Genomic DNA, 21,024 nt, shown 5'->3' on the forward strand with positions numbered 1-21,024 from the left:
CAAGTAAGTTATTTGAAAAGGTAAACAAAATACAGTATCAAGCGTTAAGTTCAGTGTTGTATAGTAAAGAAGTAAAAATACTTCACTACTTTACTTAAGTATATTTTGGAGTACTTCATACTTTCCTCGAGTATGAAAATTTTTGATGACTTTCACTTTTTCTTCACTATATTTCCGAACTTAATCGCATACTTTTACTCCGATACATTTTCAATGTGTGGTTTAGTTACTCGATACAAAAAAGCGAGAGAGAGAAACGCAAGTGTTTTGACCCCACCTACTGATTGACTGCAACAAACTCGGTAGCCTACTTGCCTGGGCTTGTTCATCACCTCCAATAGGATACACCTGTTTCGCTTCTCCCATTAAACACAAAACAAGTCTCGCAATCAGCAGCAGCCACATGGAGGAGGAGACGGAGACCACAACGACTGCAACTACGTCGGACACGGATCCAGGGGAACCACCAGCTGGTGATGAGAGCCCATGGCCTTATTTAAACACAATACACTCTTTCGTGGGTGTTAAAGATTTTGTCGTACCGCATGCAGTTTATGTTATTCCTGCCCGAAGATGTGGAAATTCTATCTTACAAAAACTCCCCGTCCAACTTGAAGAAACACATCGAAGTAACGTCTTATGAAATGGTTATAATCCTCCTGTTTCAGTAACTATAGCTTGGTCACTAGGCACTATTGTGAAATCTTGAGCATAACGTTACCTGTATAAATGAACTTTGTTTGGCATTGTTTCAGTTCCACACTTGGTGTATTTAGCTTAGGCCTAATGTTGACTGTAGCAGGCTACCTAGACTCGTCTGTTCAAGGGGGGACAGAAGCCATAGCGATACCAATTTAGACTAAATTTAACGAATATAGGAAAGGCATGCAAGTTCAAAACCACAAACCATTAACATGTGCTACTCTTTAAAACTGGAACAATTTATTAGCAGGTTTAATTTTGCCTGCACTTGGTTGTGTATAGGCCTGTCACGATAGCAAATTTTGCTGAGCGATTAATTGTCTCAAAAATTATTGCGATAAACGATAATATTGTTTGAAGACGTTTTTACACTGATTTAATGGAAATGATGTAATAATGCATGCGATTTCCTGCCAAAGATAGATAGACTTTATTTTCAAAAGAACACTAAACACTTGAGCTGATAAACAAAACAACCAAAAACAAAAATAAAATGGATTCTCAGTCTCCATTAACAAAAAACTCACTTGGGAAAAAAAAACTAAACAACATAAAGCCAAAGTGGAAATAAACACTGCATTCAACCAAAAGACTGCAGATTATGAAGTCTGTATATTATGTTGCCCTTCAGTAATAATTAGATTTAAATAGAGAAAATAGGCACATCGACTACCTGATGCAATAGTTCACACTACATGATTTTTTTGCTCCTATTTTTCCCCATACAACAATCTTAAAACGTTGGTCTTTCTAAGATTGTGTGGTGTGTTACGGTAGATCATCGTTGCCGCTCCGATCCAAATCAGGGGTTTTTCCCGACTGGGATCTTAACAACACCTGTTGAATGTGACAGGCAGCCAATCAGAAAGCGCAGATTCTCCTCCATGTTTTCTGATGGGAAATTACGTCGGGGAATCCCAAACAGCTGACACGGCGCAACCCGAGATGATATGTGGAAACAACAATAATGTTTATTCAACATGCAAAGAATATAGAAATGACAAGAGGAGGAGTTGGAGCGAAATTGCTACCGCAGTTGATAAACCCGGTAACTTTTCAGCTGTTCTTCGTTAACGTGACGTAAATAGGTTCTAATGATTTTCATTCAGTCAGGACTTTACGCTGACACTAGCCACATGCATTGCAGGTAGATTGTAGTAAAGCATTGATTAATGCCTGGTTTTAAAATTAGTTCACTGAACTTGTAGCCATTATTTTGTGCCCATTGTTGGACACCACACGGCAGGAACGAACCCGATCGAACCGTTATACCCAGGATTTCTGTCGGCTAATGTTTGATCTGTCAGGTTTTGAAAATGGGCGGACAATCGGCCGACAGCTCTAAGATCGTGTGGTGTGCGCTGGGCTTTACACTAAGTAAAATGAGGAAGGGAGGAGTCAGTGGAGAGCACTTGAGATTGGCCCTTTTTCATTCAGTCTCATTAGCTGAAAGAGAAAAAGGTCGGAAGAGGCGATAGTGCCGATAATTAAAATGACGTCGATAGCTTTAATTTATCGTACGATTAATCGATTTATTGTTTATCGTTTATGCTGCGGGGCGATGAAAACAACTCCAGACTCGGCTCTACAGGTTGAGATGGGTGAGATGCCAATGAAGATTAGAAGAGAACAAATAGCAGTAACATATTGGGCGAATATTAAAGGTCATAGCAAAAATTATCCTCCATATTTAACGCTAAAACCTTGTCAGGAAAAAGAAAAAAAGAATACGAATAGTTTTGGATGGGTAATTTTAAATAAAATAAAAGAAATTGGGATTGATAAAGTTCAAATTAGTTCGGTAGTTGTCTCTCCTGCCATCCCACCATGGGTTTTAGAACAGGCTGAAGTTGACTTAAAATTATTGGAAAAGGGAAGAGAGATGGAAAAGAATGAAGTGGAAAGTTATATTAATAAAGGATATTCAAAATATACCCAAGTATATACAGACGCTTCAAAAATGTCAAATAATCAAGTAGGGATAGCATTTATTGCTCCAGATTTAAATGTTATGGAAAATAAAAGAATTAGTGATAAACTAACAGTGTATACAGGCGAATTAATGGCAATTTTAATAGCCTTAGAATGGATAGAGGGAATAGGAAGAGGAAAGTTTGTAATTTGTTCAGATTCTAGTAGTGCATTAATTAGTATACAAGGAATGAAATCGGAAGTTAGGCAAGATATTATAGAGGATATAGTTCAGATAATTTTCAGGATTAAGAAGAAAGGATCTCAGATTAAATTAATTTGGATTCCTGCTCACATCGGTGTTGTTGGAAATGAATTGGCAGATAGTTTTGCTAAGAGAGCCTCTAATAAGGAAATTGTTGAGTTAAATATTAAAATAAGTAGGAATGAGATAAAAAGTGTTGTTAAGGAGTACATGAAGGAAAAATGGCAAGAACAGTGGGATAGAGGAGAAAAAGGGAGATTTTATTATAAAATTCAAAAAAGAGTTGGGGGGTAAAGAAAAGGTAATAGGAATAGAAGGGAAGAAGATATTATTTCCAGAATCAGATTTGGGCACACAAGGTTAAATAGTACTCTTAAGTTAATTAATAAACACAGTACAGGTTGTTATAAATATTGTGGAGAGATGGAAACAATACAGCATGTATTTTTAGAATGCAATAAGTATGTAAGGGAGAGAGAGATGTTGGTTAATGAGTTGAATAATTGTAAATTAGATTTAGAAGAAATATTTCAGAAATCATCAGGAGATATAATATTTGAGAGTGTTTTTAGATTTCTAAGAAGAACGGGTATTATGGGGAGGGTATAAGGGTGTGATCCCTACTCCAACCTGGAAGGTGGCGGTAATGCACCAGTAAGTTGTTTGCCAGCCGCCATAAAACATGAAGAAGAAGAAAAAGAAGGCGGGGAAGATAAAATCAGAGCACACGGGCTAGCCTTAGCTTTTCCTTTGTTAGACGGTGGTTTGAAGAAGAGTTTGAGTTTAAGCTAAATATTTCCGTGTTTTCAGTGAAACTGTCTTCAGTTCAGCCTCAGAGAGAGTTTATCAACGAGCAGGTAACTCCTGCTGGAGAAACATTCACAGAGTGGAAAGAAATCAACGTTAAAATCGAGGAAGAGATGGAGGATCAGCGCAGACTGATGGATTTTACCCGGATACCGAGGATCATCTTACACCGGATAGGTACGAAACACCTTCATGTTTTACTGATTTATCAGGTTAAAGAGAGTTTTTAGACAGATAAATCATCGTTGTGTTCGGAAACACATTTAAGGAATCAGCTCAAATTGTAAATATTAAGTAGAAGTAGAAAATTCCTGGAGAAATTTAACCGGGGCCTGCCAAAGTGGGCCCGTTAGTTTGGACCCAGCAATACTATGCAATGCTAACAATTAGCATCAATGCTAAGCTTAGCTAAATAGTAGTCAATAGCCTGTGGAGAGTCACAAGCATGTTGATTAACATGGACTTGCACCATTCAGTTTGTTAAAATTAGTGTATAATCTAAAATGAGCCAAAATGCTAATGTAAACCTAAATGCTGCCAGTAGCATGTGGGCTATCATTAGAATGTTGTCTTACATGGACTTCCTACATTCAGTGTCCTAAACATGGATAATAATTAAGAAAAATGGCTAAAAGCTTATTTTAGGGAAAAAGCTAATGCTTGCGCAGCAAGGCAGCGCCCTAACCTGAGAGGAAAAGATAATGCAGGCTAATATTATTGCACTGTCTCTGTGTCGCCCTGCGACAGACTGGCGACCTGTCCAGGGTGACCCCGCGCACCAGCACCTCCCAACCCCACTAGGGACAAGGGCTGTTAGAAAATGGATGGATGGATGGATGTCCCTGGTCTTTTTTGGATACAGTCACAAATGTCAATTTAAAATTTCTGATATATACATTTAAAGAGACGTGTTTATATATTCTTAACTTGATGGTGCAAAAAATGTATTTACTACAAAATAGTATTCTTATCATGGTGATAGTTGTACGAACATGATTATCTATTGTATGAACGTAATAATTATATTGTATGAACGTAATAATTATATTGCATAAACATGATATTTCATGTCCAGGAGATAATATGCTTGTAGTGCAGCATAATGAAGGTTAGTACAGTAGCTAATATAATTTCAGATCTTTGTATAATTTTTCTTCAGGTTAACTTAGAAAGTGAGACATTATTGTTACAGGTTAATTTTCTAAACTAAAAAAACGTAACTGTTAGGGAAGCTCAAAAATGAAACATTGGACTGATATTAATATATGATAGTAACACTGGTGTTATGCCAGATTTACCAATATTTTATTTTATAATTTTTTTAATCCGATTACTCTATTAATCATAAGAATAATCAATAGATTACTCAATTACTAAAATATTTGTTTACAACAACCCTAATTATTTTATTATTTTTAGTATAATTTTTCCAGTTACTTATTGCATCAAACCGTATCAAATGCTTTGTGCTTAGTCAGCCAGAGTTAATGTGCGCGGCCGCAGGAAGATCCGAAAAACTCGTCCCACAAACTTGAGCAGCCAGAACAATTTCTGTGATGCATACTAAAAACTCAACAGACACAAATGGCAGAGATACCAGAGCCACATTAGCAGCCTTTAATTAAATCTCCCGTTTGTTGCGCATTTCTGCGCAGTGCAGCGGATTCAACTCCTCATGCAGGGCCGGTCCAAGGCTGTACGAGGCCTGGAGCAGAATCTGACTTAGGGCACCTCTTGCTGCTTAAAACATCAGCATCTCTAACAGCTTCTGTGTTAGATTTAATCTGGGAGAGGGGGAGTAGTTTAATTGGCCAACCTAAAAACAATCTGCTATAATTGCAGTTTTCTAATAGAGCTTTGGAACTGACGTCACTGCGTGTGACGTTTACGTCGCTTGGCGCCATCTTGTATAGCGACAGACCAAAACAAACTTTATTCCAGCGTTTTCATTGTGTTACCGACCGCAGTGAAGTTGTTTTCAAGTTGGATATTGGATATCTGCGCTCCGCGGAGTTAGGGGCGTTTAGCTCAAGGTTGATCCGATTTATGAACGCTGATTCCGGCCAGCTGTTCTCTACCGCTCCCTCCTCAACGCTCAGAGGTTCACATAGGGACCGTCCATTTCTGAACCGAACACTCCTGTAAATAAATACCTTGTGACCAGCTGATACAAAAAAGTGGTAATTCATACTATTACAGGAGGCACACTATCCTCTATTAAAATTTAAGTCATATTCAGAGTCTGCAGCCTTGCTGAGCTCTTCTCCTGGGGTTTCCTCCTCAGCCTCTCCAACTTGCTCCTCTTCTATAGCCTCCGCTACTATGTTTTTATGATTTGCCTCTTCTGGGGTAAATCATGAAAACACAGTTTTTCTCTGTAACTTGTTGGTCCACCATGGTCTTGCTGTATTGCCTCTTTAATTGACGCGCATGTCGGTCCGATGTTGTGACGTTTACCTCGCAGTGACCCAGATTCAGCCTGGATTGAGCTAATATATTTCATACGTCGGTTTGCCTTGAAGAGGACGAATCAGAACACATATCAGTATTAATGCTGTAAATTTTATAACACTAGTAAAATAGTTTACTTCACAATAATGGAATAACAAAACTCGGACTATTGTACATAAAACGATTATGACACAACACCAAAAAAGTGAATTTAAACACTCACCAGAATGGAGATGTCTGGAGCAAACTTGTAGATATCTTGGGATGTTGGAGAAGGTAACATCAGGACGTCTCACCGCTGATACCCGGGATATTTGTCTCCTTTTCGTTAGCTCCGATAGTTTAGCCTACTCGCGTTGTTTACAGACAGAAAAACAGTGAAACTAAAGTCTGTTTTAAAATCTTTTTACCGTCTCGGTCGTGTGATCGGACATTACATCCAAAAACGCAGCAAGTTCGAACCATTGCTAAATAATTTCAAGTAACTTAGATTCAAAAATTCAAAATATCTGTGAGACAGTGGTTTTCTCGGTTATGTATATGGCCTCACAAGATGGCGCTCATATCCCTACGCCTAGAGCAATGACGTCACGTTCCAAAGCTCTGTTTGTATTTTTGAACAAATAGAGCTCAAACTCAAAGATTAAACTCACAGCATCTGATTGCTATGATAATAAAACAATCTAACTATGAATATTGTTCTTTGAACTTTTAGAAAGTAAACTTGTCAGCTTGTTAAAATCTTACATTTAAATGTTAAACAATTTAAATTAATTTATGTATGCTGAAACCATTCAATCAAATTCAGCAACATTGATGATGTGGATAAACAAATGTTACATTTATGAATGTGTGGTTTGTGTTAAAATATTAGCATTTATGGGCCCCTGAAGAACCTTATGGAGCCGCTGACTTAATTTGTATTAAACAGAAGTGAAAATAATTGATATTAATTTTATTTGTATTCTTTGATTAGTTGTTTTTAAGACTAGTTGTGGGTTTAAATATCGTTTCACTGGCAATGTTTTCCCTTAACATATAATTATCCAGTAATATTTTTACTTTTACTGTCTAATATCTTTTAATACAAAAACACGGTGGACCGCCTCGGCGCCCCGCCCACCGGGCTTAGCAAGTTTTCTGGGGGAAACCCTGCAGTCTACCCACCTCTCTTGGAAAAAACTGTGTGAAAAATCGACACTTGCTTTTTTTCTCCCTTTCTCTCTTGTTTTGGAAACCTGACTTTACTTGATGGTAATTACTTCTATTTCACCAAACAGGAATTGGCTTTAACTTCTGTCAAGAAGGTTTGGTTTCTGCCAAAACTTTATCAATGGAGCTGAACTGAGCCTGACTGAACATAATACAGAGTCTTTCTCAATGTTCTGCTTGGTGGCGATTTGCAGAATTGATTGGAATGCAAAGCGCCGATGGGTTTGTCATTGCAACATACGCCAGAGCGTTGTTGAGGCGCATGGGCCATTCGAGGTTGCTTACAACTTTAATTTTTGTTGCTATAATAATAAAGAACAGATGTTTATGCAAATTAGGATCGGAATGAAGACATGAAACCAAAACCATCAACAGGGTTTAAACTGCTCAGTTTCTTTTTTAATGTGCATTAGAAAACAAGCTGCTCTATACATTAAATGTTTTCAGCATAGAATTATGTATAAGACTCTAAGGAACTATAACAGGACTAAATCAAGCTGCTGTTTGAACTATTTTTGTCTTGGAGCCACTAGGTTTAATTATCGCCATCTTGCTTTCTCGCCTGGAGATCCATAGTATGTTTTGACTGATTTCTTGACCCCTTCCAGTCAGAAAGACTAAAGTGGTTAAGTACATTTTCATAATTATACATTTGTAATTTTAGTCTTTGGATCACTTGAAAAGGCTTTAAGTGATTAAAATCAATACTTCCTTCTTTTACTCACATTTAAAAGCTTTTGTTTTGTGTTTTGTGCAGATCTCTCAAAGTGCTGGGTGTGTAAAGAGGAGGAGGTTCTCAATGAATTCAGCAACCAGGAGACGAAGTCCACTTCAGATAAAGAAGAACCAGAACATCAAGAGTCCAAAGAGGAAGAGAAGCAACTCTGCATCAGTCAGGATGAAGAGCATCTTGTGCTGAAACAGGAGACTGATGACATTTTGGTGAATCCTCTTAATGTGCAAAGAATCCACAATGAAACAGAACCACAGAGGAACCAACTCATCTCTCATGGCTCTGCTGAGGATGAGAACCAGGATCAGGAAGGCAGCAATTCTGAAGACCCCGGAAAAGAGAGAAAGGAAGAACAGAAACAAAAGGAGAGATATGAGAAAATCAAAGAGCAGAAAGGCAGAACTGACACTGAAAAGCAAAAAAAGCACAAGAAAGCTCACGCAGAGCAAAAATTATATTCTTGTACAATTTGTGATAAAACATTTTCTGGAAACCGTAACTTGATGGTACACGTGAAAACTCACACAGGAGAGAAACCTTTCACTTGTTCAATCTGTGGAAAACGTTTCACACAAAAAGGACATTTAACTCAGCACATGAGAATTCACACAGGTGAGAAGCCTTTCTCTTGTGGGACCTGTGGAAAAAGTTACAGACAACAAAATGGTTTAATTTATCACATGAGAATTCACACAGGTGAGACGCCTTTCACATGTGGGAACTGTGGAAAAAGCTTCTCTCGAAAAAATCAATTAGATTATCACATGATAATTCACACTGGTGAAAAGCCTTTCTCATGTGGGAGCTGTGGAAAAAGTTTCAACGATAAAGGCCAATTAAATGTACATATGAGAATTCACACAGGTGAGAAACCTTTCTGCTGTGGGACTTGTGGAAAGAGCTTCACCCAAAAGGGCAATTTAGATGTTCACATGAGAATTCACAGAGGTGAGAAGCCTTTCTCCTGTGGGTCCTGTGGAAAGCGTTACGGTGAAAGAGGGACATTAACTCAGCACATGAGAATTCACACAGGTGAGAAGCCTTTCTCCTGTGGAACCTGTGGAAAAGGTTTCTCTAAAAAAAGTCATTTAAATGTTCATGTGAAAATTCACACTGGTGAGAAGCCTTTCTCTTGTGGGACCTGTGGAACAAGTTTCACCTATAAGGGCAGTTTAAATGTTCATATGAGAATTCACACAGGTGAGAAGCCTTTCTCTTGTGGGACCTGTGGAAAAAGTTTCACCAATAAGGGCAGTTTAAATGTTCATATGAGAATTCACACAGGTGAGAAGCCTTTCCTTTGTGGGACTTGTGGAAAACGTTTCACCAATAAGGGCAGATTAAATGTTCATATGAGAAATCACACAGAAGAGAAGTCTTTCTCCTGTGGAACCTGTGGAAAAAGTTTCTCTAAAAATGTTCATTTAAATGTTCATATGAAAATTCACACTGGTGAGAAGCCTTTCTCATGTGGGAGCTGTGGAAAAAGTTTGAACAATAAAGGCCAATTAAATGTACATATGAGAATTCACACAGGTGAGAAGCCTTTCTCATGTGGTACTTGTGGAAAACGTTTCTCTCGAAAAGATAAATTAAATAAGCATATGAAAATTCACACAGGTGAGAAACCCTTCTCTTGTGGGACATGTGGAAAATGTTTTACCCATAAAGACTCTTTAAATGTTCATATGAGAATTCACAGAGGTGACAAGCCTTTCTCTTGTGGAACCTGTGGAAAAAGTTACAGTGACAAAAGGTCTTTAATTCATCACATGAGTATTCACACAGGTGAGAAGCCTTTCTCTTGTGGAACCTGTGGAAAAAGTTACAGTCTAAAAACTACTTTAACTCGGCACATGAGAATTCACACAGGAGAGAAGCCTTTCTCATGTGGGAACTGTGGAAATCGTTTCTCTCGAAAATATAATTTAAATTATCATATGAGAATTCACACAGGTGAGAAGCCTTTCTCTTGTGGAACCTGTGGAAAAAGTTACAGTGATAAAAGGTGTTTAATTCAGCACATGAGTATTCACACAGGTGAGAAGCCTTTCTCATGTGGGATCTGTGGAAAGAGTTACAGTGACAAAAACACCATAACTCGTCACATGAGAAGTCACACAGGCCTTTCTCTTGTGGAACCTGTGGAAAAGGTTTCAGGATGAAAAAACAATTATTTAAACACAAAGATTCATATGGGTGCGAAACAGTGACGGATGGTGAGTTTCATAGCTGGTGAGGCACTGACTTACGATGTATAAACTCAAACACAATGCATGTTGTTACAAAATTTTTGCGCATGCATACAACACTGTAGAGCGATAAGAATATCCTTTTACATGTCATCCGTAGCTGTGTTAAGTAGGTGAAACTTAGAAATGTAGGTATTATGTGTTGTTATGTTGCTGTACGGTGTTATAAGGTCTTGTTCAATGTGCCCCTTTTTAACTTTGAGCCCCTGCCCGTCCAAAGGTCTCTGCACGGCCCTGTTCATATGTATTGTAAGATGTATTATTTTTACCCCCTAGCTTGGTAGTTCCCAGAGTGCTAATGTTGTTAGCAGCCAACTTAGTGTTGAGTCCTGGACAGAAAATGTTTATTTGGTGGGTCTTCCATTTTAAAAAAAAGGGCTGATAAATTAAATATAACCTACCCAGCCTTACAGTCACAGTGAGCTGTGACTATTTCCCCACTGTCTGAACATGGGGTTTCTGTAGAGATCTCGCCTGTGCCGGCTCATTTAGAGCATTAGCCTACTCGCTGTGATCCATTTTGCTCCGTTTTGAACCAGAGAAATCCACTTCCTGACCCCCATCAGAATTTCTTGTAGCATCCGAGTCACATGTCTGAAACCCATAAATTAGAACGCTTTGATGTTTGTTTGAAAGAAATAAAACCTCAAATATTATTGAGATCTGGTCAGATTTTGATTTAGAGCTAACAGCAGAGAGATTTTTATTTTCCCAAGTTTGTTTCACAGAAGTCATTGTTAAAATTCTGCTGTGAAAATGTGTTTGTACATGCTCTACACAACCAGGTTCATAACAGTATATTGGTATTTTATACAGCTGCAACGTGACTTTTGTTTCTTAGCATTGAGGAGCTTCAGTTAAACACTTTTTGTTCCTTTGGGAGGCTTCACAGTGTTTTCCTCTGTTATTTTATATTTCTAACATATTTTCTTTGTATGTTTTTAAATGAGTGATTAATAACATCTCTTTGCTCAGTTACATGTATGATGATACAAGCAAAATAATAACTTTAATTGTCGTTGTGGCTTTAATTAAAGTTATCTGTCTTCTTACATCTTGTCTCTTCAGTGACCTTTCATGTTTTCACTTCTTTCTATGGAAACATGAACATTTTTTCACAAGATTCTGTTATTATTAGTATTTTCAAGTCAAAACAACATTTCACCGTGTTCCTCTAAAATATATGTAGTCATTCAGTGTTTAACTTTACAACTGAATCACAACCTACAAAACTACAACCTGATATAACATTAGACTGTTTTACAAACTAAACAGATCAGACTCAAAAAAATTAATTAGATGTTCCAATATGGTTCTTTTGTAAGAATAAATACCTTTTGATAACTGACTCCAAACTCACATTTCTTAATTAATTTTGTCATTAGTCAAAATGATGTAATATTCTAAAAATAAATGCTCTTCTTTACTTAGCTGCAGAAAATCCTCATAATTAACAGAAATAAAAGGCTTGGAAACATCCGTGTGTTTGTGTAATTACTTTAATACTGTGTTTCATTCACTGAAATATATAAACCTTTTATTAATGTTGTAAAATATTAAAATTATTGTATGTTGAGAGGAGGCTCAAAGCGGAAAATTCAAGGGGGAACCAAAAATCGTCTATAGTTTCTTCAGTGCAGCCAAAGTGAAACACACGGGAAGCTACGGAGCTCACGAGGTAGCATTAGCTCCTCTTAGAAGGTAGTTTGAAAACAGGTTTGGTGTTTTCGGTAAATATTTCCGTGTTTTCAGTGAAAATGTCTTCAGTTCCGCCTCAGAGAGAGTTTATCAACGAGCAGGTAACTCCTGCTGGAGAAACATTCACAGAGTGGAAAGAAATCAACGTTAAGATGGAGGAAGAGATGGAGGATCAGTGCAGACTGATGGATTTTACCCGGATACCGAGGATCATCTTACACCGGATAGGTACGAAAAACTTTTCATTTTCACTCAGTAGAGTTAAAAACAGCGAGAAACAATGTAGGTAATTTTTTGGGGCGACCCTGAACTCAAAGTAAAAGACTCAGAAATATCAAATCAGTTCCCGCCGGAAATAAATAACAATGAATAAATAAATACTTAGAATGATGAACTCTGACCTCGACAATAGCCAATAATAATGAATAGTATATTCATTAAATAATATCAAAATTACAGTTTGTGTTTCGTGACTCCCTCATCTCTACTTCACCAGTTTAAGAAAGTACTGGTTAAAGTTTGCGCTTAAAATGATTAGTTTTACTAACCAACTAAAACTATTAGTTTATGGTTAGTTTTATGTTTTGTGTTTAATCTTATATTTTATTATTGTTTAGATTCGTTCTATGTTAAATTATGGCTCTTATCATTAAATAATAAATGTATAAGTCTGTGAAGTGTTGATTGAAAAGCGAATATTGAGTTTGTTAAAACTCATGTAATTTTAACAGTGGGTAAGTTGTTTTAAAACTATACACTCAAAATTCATGCCAGTGACAATGACAACAATGGTTCTCGGTTTCTGGACAGAAAATAAATGGTTTGAAGGAAGGGTGAAAGACTTCATCATTGCCAAAAGTAGAAAAAATTAACTCTGAACTGAAGGTGAAGGTTACAACTTTAGCTACCAAGCATCTGGAAATTTGTTTTGTACCTAATTCAAAGGAAATGACCTGATAATTCCCACCATTCCACTCCAAACAAAAGAACCATTGGAACCAGGTGGGGGATGAGCGAGTTGTTGATTTACATCTGACTGGGAATGGACCTTACCACAGGGGCCGCTTTTCATTGGCTGATGCCCATTCTACGTAGTAGCGCGGCTACCACGTGCGTGGCCGTCTCACAAACACTCGTTTCCGTTAGCTAAGCACAATGGCAGAACTGATACAACTTCTACACCTTGAAGCCTGTCTACTTAATATCTTTTAATACAAAAACACGGTGGACCGCCTCGGCGCCCCGCCCACCGGGCTTAGCAAGTTTTCTGGGGGAAACCCTGCAGTCTACCCACCTCTCTTGGAAAAACTGTGTGAAAAATCAACACTTGCTTTTTTCTCCTTTTCTCTCTTGTTTTGGAAACCTGACTTTACTTGATGGTAATTACTTCTATTCCACCAAACAGGAATTGGCTTTAACTTCTGTCAAGAAGGTTTGGTTTCTGCCAAAACTTTATCAATGGAGCTGAACTGAGCCTGACTGAACATAATACAGAGTCTTTCTCAATGTTCTGCTTGGTGGCGATTTGCAGAATTGATTGGAATGCAAAGCGCCGATGGGTTTGTCATTGCAACATACGCCAGAGCGTTGTTGAGGCGCATGGGCCATTCGAGGTTGCTTACAACTTTAATTTTTGTTGCTACAATAATAAAGAACAGATGTTTATGCAAATGAGGATCGGAATGAAGACATGAAACCAAAACCATCAACAGGGTTTAAACTGCTCAGTTTCTTTTTTAATGTGCATTAGAAAACAAGCTGCTCTATGCATTAAATGTTTTCAGCATAGAATTATGTATAAGACTCTAAGGAACTATAACAGGACTAAATCAAGCTGCTGTTTGAACTATTTTTGTCTTGGAGCCACTAGGTTTAATTATTGCCATCTTGCTTTCTCGCCTGGAGATCCATAGTATGTTTTGACTGATTTCTTGACCCCTTCCAAGGTGCTTAAGTACATTTTTATAATTATACATTTGTAATTTTTGCCTATGAATCACTTGAAAAGGCTTTAAGTGATTAAAATCAATACTTCCTTCTTTTACTCATATTTAAAAGCTTTTGTTTTGTGTTTTGTGCAGATCTCCCACAGTGCTGGGTGTGTAAAGAGAAGGAGGTTCTCAATGAATTCAGCAACCAGGAGAGGAAGTCCACTTCAGATACAGAAGAACCAGAACATCAAGAGTCCAAAGAGGAAGAGAAGCAACTCTGCATCAGTCAGGATGAAGAGCAGCTTGTGCTGAAACAGGAGACTGATGACATTTTGGTGAATCCTCTTAATGTGCAAAGAATCCACAATGAAACAGAACCACAGAGGAACCAACTCATCTCTCATGGCTCTGCTGAGGATGAGAACCAGGATCAGGAAGGAAGCAATTCTGAAGACCCAGGAAAAGAGAGAAAGGATAAACAGAAACAAAAGGAGAGATATGAGAAAATCAAAGAGCAGAAAGGCAGAACTGACACTGAAAAGCAAAAAAAGCAGAAGAAAGCTCACGCAGAGCAAAAATTATATTCTTGTAAAATTTGTGATAAAACATTTTCTCGAAACCATAACTTGATGGTACACGTGAAAACGCACACAGGAGAAAAACCTTTCACTTGTTCAATCTGTGGAAAACGTTTCACACAAAAAGGACATTTAACTCAGCACATGAGAATTCACACAGGTGAGAAGCCTTTCTCTTGTGGGACCTGTGGAAAAAGTTACAGACAACAAAATGGTTTAATTTATCACATGAGAATTCACACAGGTGAGACGCCTTTCACATGTGGGAACTGTGGAAAAAGCTTCTCTCGAAAAAATCAATTAGATTATCACATGATAATTCACACTGGTGAAAAGCCTTTCTCATGTGGGAGCTGTGGAAAAAGTTTCAACGATAAAGGCCAATTAAATGTACATATGAGAATTCACACAGGTGAGAAGCCTTTCTCCTGTGGGACCTGTGGAAAATGTTTTACCCATAAATACACTTTGAATGTTCATATGGGAATTCACACAGGTGAGAAGCCTTTCTCTTGTGGTACTTGTGGAAAAAGTTTCTCTCAAAAAGATAAATTAAATAATCACATGAGAATTCACACAGGTGAGAAGCCTTTCTCTTGTGGTACTTGTGGAAAAAGTTTCTCTCAAAAAGATAAATTAAATAATCATATGAGAATTCACACAGGTGAGAAGCCTTGCTCATGTGGGAGCTGTGGAAAAGGTTTCATTGATAAAGGCCAATTAAATGTACATATGAGAATTCACACAGGTGAGAAGCCTTTCTCTTGTGGGACCTGTGGAAAAAGTTTTACCCATAAATTCACTTTAAATGTTCATATGAGAATTCACACAGGTGAGAAGCCTTTCTCTTGTGGGACCTGTGGAAAAAGTTTCATCCATAAAAATAATTTAACTGTTCATATGAGAATTCACACTGGTGAGAAGCCTTTCTCTTGTGGAACCTGTGGAAAATGTTACAGTGAAAAAATGTCTTTAATTCAGCACATGAGAGTTCACACAGGAGAGAAGCCTTTCTCATTTGGGAACTGTGGATAAGAATTACCGTCTAAGAACGACTTTAACTCAGCACATGAGAACTCACACAGGTGAGAAGCCTTTTCTATGTGAGATCTGTGGAAAACATTTTGGTAACTAATTTTGTTTAGTCACATGAGGATTCACACAGGTGAGAAGCCTTTTTTATGTGAGGTCTGTGGAAAAAGTTTCTCTCAAAAATCTTATCTTTCTCAATACGTTGAAGCTCACGCAGCTGAGAAGTCTTTTTCTTGTGTGATTTGTGGAAGACCTTTCCTGTCTAAACCTAATTTACTTTTTCATATGAAAACTCACCCAGGTGAGAGACCTTTCTCTTGTGTGACGTGTGGAAAAAGTTTCTCTCAGATTAGCAATTTAACTGTTCATATGAGAGAGCACAGAGCACATGATGGCATAATTTGAACCTGAAGTATCAACATTCTCAGTAACTTGCTGTTTGAAAGCGCAGTAATTATAGCTGGGTGACATTTTGTAAATTTAGCAGCTTTGTTAAAAAAACATTTCAAATGGATTTAGCTGAAACACTTTGAAGAAATAATCTTATTCTGGTAGTTTTAGATTTTCATTTAAATGTTTATTTTTAATTGAGATTGTCTCCACATTAATTGTCTGTCCCACGTGCTCTGTTTTTATAGTTTGTGTGTTTTACTGTGACTGTACTCAAGAAACAGGAAATGATTTTTGGTTCCACTTTGAATTTTCTGCTGTGCTTCTCCTCTTTGTAAAAAAAATTACAAACTTTATTGATAGGTTTGTTGTTAGTGGAAATTTAGAAAATAGTTTCTTTTAGTTATATGTGTAAACTGGGGTTGTGACTCTTATTGTATGGTGGTAAAACATAACGCTTGCATACTGCTTGCTTGATAATTCAAGACCAAGTATACATAGGGAGGGAATGTTTAGTGAGAGTAGATCAGTCTGGAAAAAACACTGATGATGTTGTTGCAATAATTAATAAAATGCTGAATGTTTTCAAGCTTTTTCAGTTAATTATTAAGTTTTATGTTTTTTAACACATTTACTAAAGTTTTTATATAAAATGTTTATATTAAACTTCCAACGTTTAATAAAAACATTTTAAATCACAAATGTGACACAGAAGCACCTTCATGCTGCCACCTACTGACAAGAACCTGATACTACACCTACATTGTTTCAGCTACTACAGATGAGAAATCAGTGACTCAGCTATTTTTCTACAATTTGTGCTTCTGAATTCATTTCAGTGGATTTCATATGCTGGAGTATGTTTAAACAGTCATGTTCAATAACATGGAATCAGACCAACAAATAAACACATTTTATGTCAGAAATGTGGGTTTGAAGTCAGGTATCCAAAAGTTTCTGTTGTAAGACGGTTTTTTATATTATATTCAAAATGTTCCAGTTAAATACAATACTCTAAACCACATGTGGCCTCATACTGTTTAACTTTAAAAATGAATCTGAACATACAAACGATAACCTTATATGCCGATATAATAACTGTACTTGTTAACCCCTAAACAGAAATACAAGGTTTTCAAACATCAGTCTATGAGTCATTATTCAAAGTACTGTATCATAGGTGTTTGGTGCCTTTCTATCCTAAAGAAAAAGATGTAAAACTTCAGATATCTTACAACAAGATATTAACATTTATGGAAAAACCTCACATAACCTTATATTAAAGCAGATAGTACAGCGGCCTCCGTAAGAAAGGCTAACAGTATTCAAATATGCCGCATAACTGATCAGTACAGTATTGCGAGGGAACGCAAAAGAAATTTTTCCCCATGTCCCCTAGAGGGCTCCGTAGAAAACAGAGGCAAATTATTTAGAACATTTTATATCACGCTTAACTGTCTAGTCCAGTGGTCCCCAACCCCCGGGCCGCGGACCGGTACCAGTCCGTGGACCAATAATAATGAAATATTTCTGTTTTATGTATTATTTGGGTCTGGAGGACCTTTTATTTTGAAAATCCTTTAACCTGATTCTCTCGGTTGCGTCTTGCGTGCCAACATTGAGCCACAAACAGCAAAATGAGTCAGAAACAGATCAGATGTTTTTGGAAAGTTTCTTTATGAAGGGAAAAGGCCCAGAGAAGAGACAGGAGGATGGATTTATCCCGGCAGGTGATTCCCACTGTTAATTAGGTTAGGTTCTTAGGTTATTTGCAGCAAACAGGATGGTGTATCGGTCAGGATACAGGAAGGAGGACATGAGATCAAACTTGACTTGGATGCGAACTGGTTTATTCGTCGTGATGCTCAGTGTTGCCAGTAGTTTTCCGTCATCAACTTAACACTCGGAGCATCACTTCTCAAGACTACAACATGAATGCGGTCTCACATGCTGAAAACGCAGCAAACTGACCCGGAAGTATATTAAATTGCTCCCATGAGCAGAGCACAGCACTAAACTCCGACTTACGTCACTTCCTAGGATACTCTCTAAACCAACATTACAAAATAAAATACAGAAATGTCAGCGCCTTTTATACAGCCACCCCCAAATGTGGTTACACATTTGCTAAACATAAAAGGCTTTATCAAGTCTTGGGGGACTTCTGGCTGTCCTCCTCAGTGTCCTTTCCTTCAGCTGGCACAGCTGGTAAAACAACCAACCGAGCAACTGGTCTAGTGTAGACATGTTCACTAACTTTCACATCCGCTGATCTGATAAGTCCATCATCACTGCGGTGAATCTTGGTCACATGACCTATCGGCCATAAAGCGCGGGGCAGCTGGGGATCCACAATCATAACGATTGCTTTCTGCAGAAGGTCCGGAGGGTTTGAATGCCATTTGTGTCTTGTCTGTAAGCCAGGAAGATATTCTCTGATGAATCTTGCCCAGAAGTGATCAGCAAGAATCTGTGAATGCTGCCAACGTCTTCGACTGAGGTTTTCTATCTCTGGGTAGACCACCTGGGGTAGGGATCCATCAGGCCGCCCCATGAGGAGACTATTTGGAGTCACAGGGTCCACATCTGCCACGTCAGTTGATACATATCCCAAAGGCTTTGAGTTCAGTATCGATTCCACCTCCAGAAGAACTGTAAGAAGTACCTCCTCCTGTAGAGGTTGGGAACCCACACAGCTTCGGAGAGCTGCCTTCACTGAACGAACCTCTCGCTCCCACACTCCGCCAAAATGTGGAGCTGCTGGGGGATTAAACTGAAATTTAATCTTCTGGGAGGCTAGCTGCCCCTGCAGCGTCTCTGACATGTTGGCAAAGGCTTCTCTGAGTTCCCGATCTCCTCCCTTAAAATTGGTCCCACAATCAGACCATAGCTCTGCAGGCTTTCCCCTTCGGGCAATAAATCGTCTCAGGGCCATAAGGAAAGCATCTGCATCCAGACTACTTAGGAGATCCAAGTGTACTGCCCTCATTGTCAGACACTTGAAAATGATACCCCAGCGTTTCTCCTGCCGTCTTCCTATTTTCACAATCATGGGCCCAAAGCAGTCAACACCAGTGGAGTAAAAGGCGGGCTTGTACAACCTAAGCCGAGCGGCAGGAAGGTCAGCCATCCTCGGAATTGAGGGTTGCGCCCTCCAACGCTGGCACTCAGGACAGGTGCGCTGGTATTTGCGTATTGCTTCTCTTCCACGCAGTATCCAGTAAGATCTCCGTAACTCTGCAAAAACCCGTTCAGGGCCTGGATGATGGAGATCAATGTCGTATTTCTGGATGAGAAGACGTGTGAAGGGGTGAGTAGGATCCAGGACAATAGGATGCAGTGTCGATCCGTCAAGACCTCCTAGACGTCGTAATCGACCTCCTACTCTGATAAGGCCTGCTGAGGTATCCAGTTCAGGTGCCAACGTGAGTAAGCGACTTCTGGATGAAACAGATTTCGCTTCGGCAAGTAAACGACATTCCTCTGGAAATGACTCCTGTTGAGCTCGCCTAAGGAGAGCCTGTTCTGCAGCCTGATAATCCTCAGCACGAGGTGAAGTTGAGAGCGTTTGTCCTTGAAGTTCCTTAACAGAAGCATCCAAGAGCTCCTGCCATGTCTTGTACTCCATTTCATCCCAACAGATAGATGCGGAGGTGGTTACTGTTCCACAGAAGACAGCCTTTCGGAGCTCTGATTCCTCATTAAAGGGCTCAGAGTTAGGCTTCTCTGGCCATGTGTCGGGACTGTGGAGCAGAAAGGGGGGTCCATCTGACCACCTGTTTGGCACTTTGAGTTCTGCCAGAGCCTTTCCCCTTGTCAGGTCATCCGCTGGATTACTTTCGGAGTCTACATAGCGCCAGGTACAGTTTTCTGTCAACTCCTGTATCTCAGCTATCCTGGCTCCTACAAAGATTTTATAGCGACAGGACTGCGAGCTCAACCAGTTGAGGACAGTTGTCGAGTCTGACCACAGAATTATCCTTCTGATAGTCGAGGTGAGTTCTTTTCTCAAGATACTGCCCAACTGTGCTGCCACCAAGGCTCCACAGAGCTCTAGGCGAGGGATAGAGAGGGTCCGTTTTGGAGCTACACGGGAACGAGCTAGGATGAAGGTGAGATGAACCTGACCGCCGCACTCTTCAGTCCTCATATAAGCTACAGCTCCATAGGCTTTCTCAGATGCATCTGCGAAGATGTGCACTTCACGGACGTCCTCTTCTAAGTTGGTTTGGGTAGGAGCATAAGCGCGTGGGAAGGTAAGCTGAGGTAGAAACTTAAGCTCTGCCTCCCAGTCATTCCAAGCTTGAAGGAGTGTGGATGGAAGGTTTGAGTCATCCCAACCATGCTTCTTATCCCACAACTGCCTAAGGAGGAGCTTGGCCCGAGTAGTGAAAGGTAACAGATAGCCTAAAGGGTCATACTGTGTCGCTAGAACTCTATAGATGTTTCGAAGAGTTGGCATGTCATAGGTCACAGGTCTGTGCTTATAGCCCAAAGAGTCTGTATTCCAGTCCCAACTGAGCCCAAGTGTCGTCTCTGAAGAGTTGGATTTGTCTTCTGCTAACCACAGATCCAGGCTTTGAGATCTCGCTTCAGGGGGCAAATGACTCACAACACTGGGGTCGTTGCAAGCCCACTGACGTAACTCAAAACCGGCTGATTTTAGCAGTTCTCTCAGTCGGTCTACAAGGATTTTGGCTTCTTCAGGTGAACTAACACTTTGTAGACAGTTGTCTACGTAGAAACACTTCTCAATGGAGAATCTTAGGTAGTCATCGGGCTGGGTGTGTTCTGTCACATGACGCTGTAGAGCGAATGTTGCACAGCAGGGGCTTGAGGTTGTCCCAAAGGGCAGGACCTGCCACTCAAAGATTTTAGGAGGTTCATCCACCTTCAAATCCCGCCAAAGGAACTTCAACAGGGGGCGATCCTCCTGGAGAAGAAGTACTTGATGGAACATCCCCTTGATATCGCCACTCACAGCTATGGGATATTCACGGAACCTAATTAGGACTCCCAGTAAAGGGGCTCCAAGTGTGGGACCAGGCAGCAGAAACTGATT

General features: G+C 39.2%; 1 protein-coding gene and 1 pseudogene across 2 annotated transcripts in view; both read left to right on the forward strand.

The window, feature by feature from the left end:
* LOC111611167 (gastrula zinc finger protein XlCGF57.1-like) overlaps window positions 1-11,385 on the forward strand; it is a 33,525-nt gene extending 22,140 nt beyond the window's left edge. Inside the window, exons 1-2 of one of the 2 annotated variants that reach the window (XM_023346907.1) lie at window positions 3,611-3,862; window positions 8,106-11,385. In XM_023346907.1, coding sequence (XP_023202675.1) covers window positions 3,799-3,862; window positions 8,106-10,246 — 2,205 coding nt within the window. In that variant the 5' untranslated portion in view covers window positions 3,611-3,798 and the 3' untranslated portion in view covers window positions 10,247-11,385. Of the gene's footprint in view, window positions 1-3,610; window positions 3,863-8,105 lie in introns of those variants that run through there. The other variant, XM_023346906.1, reaches the window with a different exon arrangement.
* A 605-nt stretch (window positions 11,386-11,990) lies between these two features.
* On the forward strand, window positions 11,991-16,514 carry LOC111611178 (annotated as a pseudogene).
* Window positions 16,515-21,024: the final 4,510 nt, after the last annotated feature.

The sequence above is a fragment of the Xiphophorus maculatus genome, chromosome 14 (genome assembly GCF_002775205.1).
Source record: "Xiphophorus maculatus strain JP 163 A chromosome 14, X_maculatus-5.0-male, whole genome shotgun sequence".
Classification (NCBI taxonomy): Eukaryota; Metazoa; Chordata; class Actinopteri; order Cyprinodontiformes; family Poeciliidae; genus Xiphophorus; species Xiphophorus maculatus.